General features: G+C 37.1%; 1 protein-coding gene across 1 annotated transcript; it reads left to right on the top strand.

Moving 5' to 3' along the window:
* Positions 1 to 3,025, top strand: LOC146146566 (oxysterol-binding protein-related protein 8-like). The gene is made up of 2 exons (XM_083386623.1): positions 1 to 260; positions 465 to 3,025. Exons 1-2 carry the CDS (start codon positions 39 to 41, stop codon positions 2,451 to 2,453), a joined length of 2,211 nt encoding a protein of 736 aa, XP_083242749.1. The 5' UTR covers positions 1 to 38; the 3' UTR covers positions 2,454 to 3,025.
* Positions 3,026 to 9,851: the final 6,826 nt, after the last annotated feature.

The following is a 9,851-nucleotide window of genomic DNA, read 5'->3' on the forward strand; positions in this document are numbered from 1 at the left end:
AATGTTTTTCCTTGTGTAGTGGTAAAAAGTCAATAAATATGGATGAAAGTTTGCAATCCACAAAACCAAATGAGGAGACCACGCCACCAAAGCAACCACGACCGGAAACGGACAGTCTCGCAACTCCGTCACACCTAACAAAAAAAGCGTCCCTGCGATTGCAAAAGCAAAGCTACAAGATAGAAAAAAAGAAAGCGGAGAATGAAATAAAAATGACCGTCAACAACCCAGCTGTAGTTATACTGTCAGATTGGTTGAAGGTGAGAAGCACATTGAAAAATTGGTCTCGCATGTGGTGTGCCCTTAAACCTGGTTTACTGGTGATTTACAAGAACTCCAAACAGAAACATTGGGTTGGAACGGTTTCGCTTGCTTCTGTAGAGATCATTGAACGGCCGTCCAAGAAAGATGGCTTTTGCTTCAAGCTTTACCACACAATGGATCAATGCATTTGGGCGGCAAAGGGTCCAAAAGGTGAGACCACAAGCTTCCTGGCGAGCTCACTTCCGAGTACGTATCTTATAGTTCGTGCACAGTCTGAATCTGATGGCCAGTGCTGGATAGACGCATTAGAGTTGTCCAAGAAATGCTCAAACCTCTTGAAAAAGCCACTCGACAATTCATATATTCGCGTAGCAAATCCTACTTCCGGTAAAGGGATTACAGAACCAGCACTGACAGATACATCCTCAATTGGTGAACTTGCAAGTGAAATTGCAGAATTAAGAGAGAAGATACCAATGTTTGTTGGAAATATTCCCTCTGTTGAAGGTGTGAGTGAAGAAAAGTCCAGCGATAATTCAGAAACTCAAGCAAACAACAGAACGAGTGTTGCTGATACTATCGAAAGTATTGAAGATTCCACCGAGAGCTGTTTCTCTGACGATAGCTCAATGGTAAGTCCAAACTGCGAGTATGACGCCAAAGATTTAACTCTCTATGTGGAACAACCTCTTGAAGATTTGAGTGCTATTGGAGAGGACTGTCAAACGGAGACCTTGGAAGGTGAAAACAAGAGTTTGCTATGGATGCTCTTAAAACAAGTTCGACCTGGCATGGATTTGTCAAAGGTGGTGCTGCCAACCTTTATCTTAGAACCGAGATCTTTTCTAGACAAGCTTGCTGATTATTACTATCATGCCGACCTGTTGTCCCAAATTGCAAAGTTCGACAATGCCTACGAGCGCATGAAAGGCGTCACCAAATGGTACTTGTCCGGATTTTACAAAAAACCCAAAGGCCTGAAAAAGCCGTACAACCCTATTTTAGGGGAAACATTTAGATGTAAGTGGCTTCACCCAGATACCAACAGTTCAACATTTTACATTGCGGAGCAAGTGTCCCACCACCCACCGGTCTCTGCCTTTGTGGTGAGCAACCGAAAAGATGGCTACATCGTTAGCGGGAGCATTTTGGCCAAGTCCAAGTTCTACGGCAATTCTGTTTCGGCCGTGCTGGAAGGTAACGCTATGCTGGATTTTCTGAGCCATGGCGAGCAATATTGCCTGACAATGCCGTATGCTCACTGCAAAGGAATCATCTACGGCAAGATGACCATGGAGTTTGGTGGCAAAGTTGTCCTTGCCTGTGAGAAGACGGGATACAGCACTGAACTGGAATTCAAGCTCAAGCCGATGTTCAGCGGTGGCAGCACAAAACTCAATGAAATCACAGGAAAAATTCTACTCGGGAAGCGAGTGCTGGCCACATTGAGCGGATGTTGGGACCAGACAGTGCACATCACAGACCTAAGCAAAGGAGAAGTGACTGAGTTTTGGTCGGTGAATGACGACGTGCGGAAGTCCCGTTTGCGACGACATGTGGTTGACATTTCACAGCAGGGCGAGTTTGAATCGGAAAAACTTTGGAGGAACGTAACGGCGGCAATAAACAACCAAGACCAGGTGGCAGCAACTGAGCACAAAAGCACCCTCGAAAATGCCCAACGACAAAGCGCTAAACACCGCAAGGAACACAATGAGACATGGAACGCCAAGTACTTTGAGTTCGATTCCGAGATGCAGGAGTGGGTTTACAAATACCTGGACGCTCGACCTTGGGATGACCTGAACGACATTGATCAGTTTGAGAGCAAGGGAATTATTGGAACAAGAACCAGGCATAAGACATCACCGCTAAAACTAATCTCCAACATCGGTCCTTCGACGCACACCCTGGTGAAGAAAATTTCTTTCAAAAACTATGACATGGAAGTTCCGAACAGGTCAATGAACTTTTCCTTCAACTCCAACTCGGAATACGTTGACCACCTGATGCAGGCGCTGCAGCCTTATTTTGAGAACCAAGAGAAAATGTTGAAGAAGCTTAATCGGCTCGACGTTCAGCTTCAAAACATGAACCAGAGTATGGAAGAAAGGTATTTTCCTTGGCGATTGATTATCGTCACTTGTGTAATTTGTGTCGTTGCACTGCGCATATATTCTCATTTGTAAAGTAATCTCACCCATTAGCTCGACAGGCCTTTCATATATACCATACTTTCTCAGTAAGCAACTGAGATAAAGCTATGCTAAAAAACATCAACATAAAAAGCTCATATTTGAATTTGTAGATATTGTAAAATATGTCAGTTTTGTTTTTTAAACTGTACATAGAAAGGTTCAAAAATTTGTGTTTCCATATTTGTTTAAGAACATTCAATGTTAAATTCTGCTAACAACTTGTCCCATGTGACCCCGAAGCTAATAGTATTGTCCGAGATCAACGATATCCTTAAGTGAGGGATCTGTGTCTTATTGATTTTTTTTATTTTTCATTGATTTATTGACTGCAACTTGCCTGGTGTTCTGGGAGTTTTATATAAGCAACAACATATCAAGTGGCAACTATTACATGACGGCTTTTGTAAGGTTTTACCATGCAAAGATAAAGTTAAAGAAAAATTTTTTTTAAACATATGGATACACCATACTTGTGAATTACAGCATGCCTGTGTTGTAAACGAGTCATTATGAGATGACTTTAGTCCCATTCAAGTCATTTTCAACAAATACCAAGTCGAGTCCCAGTCCAAGTCATGTTATTAGTATCCTACTGAAACTAAACTTTCAAAATGGTAAAAACTTTTCTCTCTGAGCGAATTTTCGATTATGGCAAATATCAAAAACAAAAAACAAATTGGTGTAAATGGCTCAAGTTCAAGTCAAGTCATATATCCAATTGACTTTAGTCAAGTCATTACAACATGTTATATTTGGTCTGTTGTTGTTAATCCTTTTACTTTTTTGGCCCTTTACAAGAAAAGTTTGGTGAACCCTGGTAGAGAGCATAGGCAATTTTATAATTTTAAAACCTTTGTAATATAGAAAAAAATGATAGCAAACTCACACAGGTTCAGAATTGGGTAAATTCAATGAATAGATTTTACCTGACACATTTGTCACAGATCCTTTCTGTTTCCATTTGATTAATAAGGTGCTATTCGGCCAAAACATTTTGAAGGAGAACACACGCTGAAGTAGAAATTTTAAAACCGCTTGGTTTTTGTGGAAAATAATTCAAGGCCATTATAGAATTGTAAATTCCTCCAAAAATACAGACCTTTTTATCGCATTACTTTTTCTCATGTTTTCACAGTTTTAAATGTTGGTGCTGCTGAAGGTTATATAGTAGCATGATTGTATATATAACTAGAAGCGCTTACTTGAATGATAACTAGAGATAGACCGATATATCGGTTTACCGATAATATCGGCCGATATTTGACTTCTACCGATATATCGGTATCGGTAAATGTAGGCCGATACTTTGGCCTATATTTGAGTACGAAAATACGATATAATTTTTCCTTTACAACAAACAACGTACATATTTTTTCATCGAAAAAAAAAAATTGGATTTTAGCATCACGCCAGGTTTATATGCAAAAAAATAGAATAATTAATAAAGGTATGTAAATCAAAACGTCATCTGGATTTTAGTTTCATTTAATTCAAGTTTTGTATATTTTCCAGGTATATAAAAAAAATCGGTATAGGTCAAAAAAAGTGATATCGGTCGATCTCTAATGATAACTGTCTTTCACAATTCAGTTTTGCAATTCCTTTCCTTACTAATGTTTTAATTAGTTAAATATATATTGGTCCTGTTTTTGAGCAGTCCTCATTTCAATCAGAGTTGATTTAATTTCTATTCCTGTTTTAAATGGGCCTTCCGGACTGTTCAAATATGTTTTGGTGTTTTGTGGCTGTTTTATGTACATGTTCCATGCTATCCATTGTTGTATTTACTAATGTGTTTTAAAAACACTCCTTACACAGAAAGATTTGATGTACTCTAGGAATAGTCTGCCTTTTAAATTAACACACCATGTGCAATGTTTAGTAAAAGCATCTAGCTGTTCCATATAAAACTTTACGTTAAAATTAGTATATAGCATTTTTTGAGACTTGTTTCCCGAATTTCTTTATAAAAAACATGTTGAAGCCTGTACAAACAGTTTGTTTTTGTAACTATTTGGGACTGGCGAAAAAGGCAAAGCTGCATGTTAATGTACTGGAAAAGTCACACACTTACAAAGCATATAATGTTTATTTAACCCTCCATTTCAACAGACAAAAAGATAATTTTTTAAATAAGGAAAAGGTTTAACCAACAGAGGGTGTTTTATCCAAAATTGATAAGAATGTTAGGAAATTACTATTGCTAAATTTAAAGGAATGCCATTTTTGTGAAATGCATACTAGCCTGACATTGTCTTCAGCGTTCCCGTTCTCCTGATTTGTATGTAAAAGACTTTGTAGGCCTATAATCATTTCTTCATGCTTATTTTCACTGTGCCACTTTTTGTTAACAGCTTTGTATGAATGTGTTAGCATATGACATGACAAGCATTTTTCCATCAGGATACATGTTTTCATTGATCGTTTTTAGTCCAGTTCTACTTTAAAAGAATGTATTCAACTGTTTTTCATCTCATTAAGGTAAAACTGGTCTAAATGAGACAAGAATTTTTGTTTTAATGTACCCAGCCTCCATTCTGAAAAAAACATTATATTTTTTAATGCAGGTTAAATTCGGAACCAAGATGTTCTTTGCTAAAATTATGACACATATAGTTGATGTTCAAGTGGTTTAATTTCTGTTTGTTCCATTAAATGTAACGCAGGGCGTTTAGACTTAAAAGTGTATTTGTTTTTAACTGGCCCTAGTAAGAAAGTCACAACGTGCTTGTGTTGTATACCATGGTGTTCATTGGTGAGTGTTTTTTGTGGGAAGAAACGTTCACCCTTCAGGCTAAACTTGCCAACGCGTCGCTTTTAGAATGTATAACTTCTTTTTTGTCACGCCATAGCGCAAGCTTGTTTTGTTTTGCTGTTTTTTTTTTGCTTAATGCTATCCTTCCCATGACACTATGTTTTCCTAAGTCAACGAAAAAGTGTGTGCTGCCCATCTTCAAAAATCTAAATTTCTGGCTTGCTGCTCGCTTTAAATTCGGTCACAAAGTGTTTCAGTATACATGTGGCAGAAATCTTGGCAAGATTTACCAACGCTAGGTTGGGTTTTTGCAATCGCCCACTCCAATGCGCTCCTGGTGAGTGCTGATTGACATCCACTAGACCGGCTGACAAATGCAGCAAACATCGCTTGTTGTTATCAGACCTACTTGCCACAACGACAACGACTGAAGGTCAATTATTGCATAAACCGCTAACGATTAAAATATTTCAAAAAAACAATTTGGTAGGACAAAAATTCGCAAACCAGGTCCCAATATATTTTGGCCAGTGTAATTTTATCCGGGCTAGTGCTGATTGGTAGACGCTCGATTGGCGAGTGCAAATTTTAATTTAATACCATCCCTGCAATGTTGTGTTTGATAAATTGTTAAAATTTGGATAAAATTGAGCTTGAAAAGGTAAAAAAAAACGGTATTTCTGCGGAAAAAGATAAAAAAAAAGCGGCTGGCATACGCTATTTTCGTCACAATGTCTTATTTGCTTACAGTGTTCTCACTTTGTTCTGTGACCTTTGTTTTATATCGCTATAAGTTGCTGACCCTAGCGTTTGATTGTCACTCGTCGCAATTAGTCCATTGCTCATTGTACAACGAAAATACACGGTCACTGTGAAATTTGCTTGTCATTTTGTTTAAACCGCTTTTTCCTGATTTGACAACTCAATTTTCCCGTATTTAAAACAACTAAATACGAAGCAACACGAAGGTGACGCCATACGGTACACTCAATGTCCGTGAAAATATAATTTATTTGTTACTGTTTTCTTTAGATTAAGCGTTTAAGTCTAAACAGAGTCGAAGATAGACAACATCATAACATTATCAAATCTAAAGTTTGATGTTTGCAGATAACAACAATCGGCTAAAAGGAATTTATTTAAAAAAACTGAATGCCTTTTTAATATCTAACCCAAAGATTTCCAATATGCTTTCTAGCAAAGCCATTTTTTTAAAGTTTCTTAAGGCAGTGGTCTCCAACCTTTTTTATTACCCGACCTATAATTGTATACAAAATAAAATAAGCATTTTCAGACGATAGATCGCTTTAGCCACGACATCCGCTGACAGTAAACAGTGCATAGCGCATACACTGCACAATAAAGGAGTATATGCGCAATTCACTGTTTACTGTGAATAGAGATAGCAATGCATTTCACACAAACTTGACAAACGATCTGGATTATGTAAGGGCGACCAGTATTATGCGCAGTGTTGTAAACAAGTCATTTTGAATAGTCCCAGTCAAGTCGTTCGTAAAATAAATCCAAGTCATAATTATAGCAAGTCAGACCTTGGCATAAAAATTAAACTTTAAAATACTAAAATTGGTAAATTTAATCGATGCGAGAAATTACTCAAATAAAATTTGAAAACGCATCATGTAGCAAGCAAATGGTTTTACGTTGAAAAATTAAGATATATAGGCAAGTTTATAAAAACGTTTAATAAAAACACCTCATTTTAATTTTTTAACCCATGTCATTTGCCCAAAACACTTCATTCAAGTCAAATACTTTTTTCCAAACTACTTAAGTTGAATCAAGTCGTTGGAAAACAGTGGCTTAATTTAAAAGTCATTACAACACTGCTTATTTGCATATAAGGATATTCAATTAAACGACCGTTGCCCTTTTTGTGATCGCTTTATGGCCAGCCTACGGTTTTCGCGTGCTTAACCTATTAACAGAGGTGCTTAACCTGTTAGCACCTCGTAATGTCGAGACCAGGTTTCGAACCCTAGACCCAAGACCTGACCTGACCTGGCAGTTTAAGCAGAGGGTTCGATTGTACAGCGCGTGGCACCTAATATTGGGCTCCTTAAGATTGCACGCACATGCGAACTAAACTGAATTATTTATCGACTTACACTGTGCAAAGAGTCGCAGATACAGCTGGAAAAATAATTGGGTTAAAAGCACGTTACTTGTCATTACCGAGAGTACATTTAAGAGAGGACACAATAAAAGCAACAATATCTAAATCAGAATGATCTATATTACCATATGACAACGAGAACGACACAATAAAACCAAATATACAGTAATGAGCATGACAAAACAAGATATCGTCTAAATAAAACCTAAACATGTCGAAATAAGACGATCCTAAAATTATCGGTATGAGACCTAAATGGCCAAACTTACGCCTAAACCGTAGCGAGAGGGTATCGGACGATTGATGGCCTCCGGTGTGGCATCGGCCGATTTAACTGTCGACGTTTAGACGCCCTAGTTTCCACGACGCTGCTGTGGATTGTTTTCTCTGGGTTGGGTTAGCGGCGGATATAATGGGGTTTGAACTTTGAAATTGGTTTTGGAATGAAATTTTTAGGTGAGTTAGTGATGTAGCCTACTGAGGGGTGGGGTTTAGGGTTAGGTAAAAGGCTGTGTAGGCCTTATTCTGGCTATTTAGGCCTTATTCCAACGAGTTTGGGTCTTATTAGGATTTATACGTTATTCCGACTATTAGGTATTAGGCGTATTTTGGTTTTATTCCGAACTGTGTTTTCTTTCGACGTTCATGTTGTTCCTATTTCGGTTTTTGGCTGGAGCCAAATTTGACTCGCTTCGTGCCAATTTAAATGCCTCTAAAAATTTAGTTCATTGTTAGGACAGACAATATTTATACAAAGCGCGTTCTTTATATTATAGTCTACTTAAATTGCGCAACCGCAAAGTCTGGCTGCATGGTGGAATTTTATCTAAAAGTTTACGGTATTTTAGTTTAGAATTTACAATAATCGGATTCAAAGTTTTACTTTTAAAACTTTTAAAGAATGTGGCAAAGTTGGAAAAAATTGCAATAATTTGTAAACAATCCGCCTTTTTGTGTTTAGTTTTAAAACATCTGTACCTAATTAAAGAACATTTAACCCGCCATCTTGTTTATTTTTCAGTTATAAGTTATGGGTGCCCCCTACTTAAAACGCGTCACTTAGGTATCCAAAGCAATTAATTAAAACCATAACGACGTTTTCTTTTCTTAAGCTGGTCTAGTTTTCCCAAGGTAAGTTTGGATGTATTCTAGGACATAATCAATCCTTAACAGATGTCCTGAGAGATCAGCGAACATGTGCTTTGCAGGATACAAACATATGAACCTTCTAGAAAAAATCGATGTTTTCATCATGTCAAGCCATTATAAGCTGTTGATGATCTGTTAAGATGGGAGGCGGATTACTGTAATTCTAATCGCCGGTCTCTAATATAAGCCTAATGCTTTTATGCCACACATTTCGAAAGCATTTCCAACCCAAAGGTGTTAGTGTTATTCTTACGTTTTGAGTTTAAAATTACTGCAGACACTTTCGTCGGCTATTAATAACTAATGAAAGTATTCGGGGTTATACTCGAATTTCGATTTAAAGGACAACCGGAGATTGAGCGTTTATTTTAAAAGCAATTATTCGACATCGGGTGTTTTAAATGCCTTGCATCACGTTTTGTGAACACGAACATCCAGTTCATTGTAAAACTCGGCAGAAACTCAACATCACAGTTTTTGACGATATTTATAACCTATGCTTGGACGACGTTGTACAATTTATTCCCTTATAAAAAAAAATAAAAATAAAAACTACTCTATACAAATAAAAGCAACGAATTGCGAAATTCAAGTGTGACGAGCTTTTGTTAGCGGCAAACCACTCATGCTTATGAGCTGATTTTTTAAGCAATGCTTAATATAGAATAGAGTTAAAAACGCACGAGGGGTAGTAACTTTAATAAATCACAAAACGAGCAAAGAAACTGTTTTGAAACCAGTGTCTATAGATTAGAAGAAATCACAAACCTATTAAAAGTATCCGACAGAGGGCGTTCTAAGCAAAATTGTTCCCTGAGATAAAACTGCTGGAGTCAGAAGACATATCAATAAAGCAAATTACTCATTAATAACTGTGTAGGACGGTTTGTTATAAGCAAAGTTTGTTATGGTAAATTATTAGCAGTAACATTGTCAATATATGATTACCTGTTACGTAAAGATATTACAAATTTTCAAAGATAACGGTCGAATATACTAGCTCCCTTTATACCTGACAGATAGCAACCTTCTGGATCGCGATTATTTTGTCAGTTTTGTGTATGTTTTTTGTTTGTTTTTTTGGAGTGACCATATTACCTACTTTTTAAAGAACTCGTAGTTGATAAACTTAATTAACATCTTTTTTTGTCAAACTTGTCTCTGATTTTTGCTTGTTAAAAGATTATTCGTCGCAAAAAAAAAACAAATTGTTAAAGATTGTACTTGTGTGGTGTATAACCAGTGTGAATTTCATGGCACTTTATGTCAGTCTGCATTTTGTGGCAGGTGCACACCTGATATGTTTTCTAGAGCAATTTGTGTACACACCTGAATTGGTATATATACT

The sequence above is a fragment of the Ascidiella aspersa genome, chromosome 4, assembly GCF_963924565.1.
Source record: "Ascidiella aspersa chromosome 4, kaAscAspe10.2, whole genome shotgun sequence".
Lineage (NCBI taxonomy): Eukaryota > Metazoa > Chordata > Ascidiacea > Phlebobranchia > Ascidiidae > Ascidiella > Ascidiella aspersa.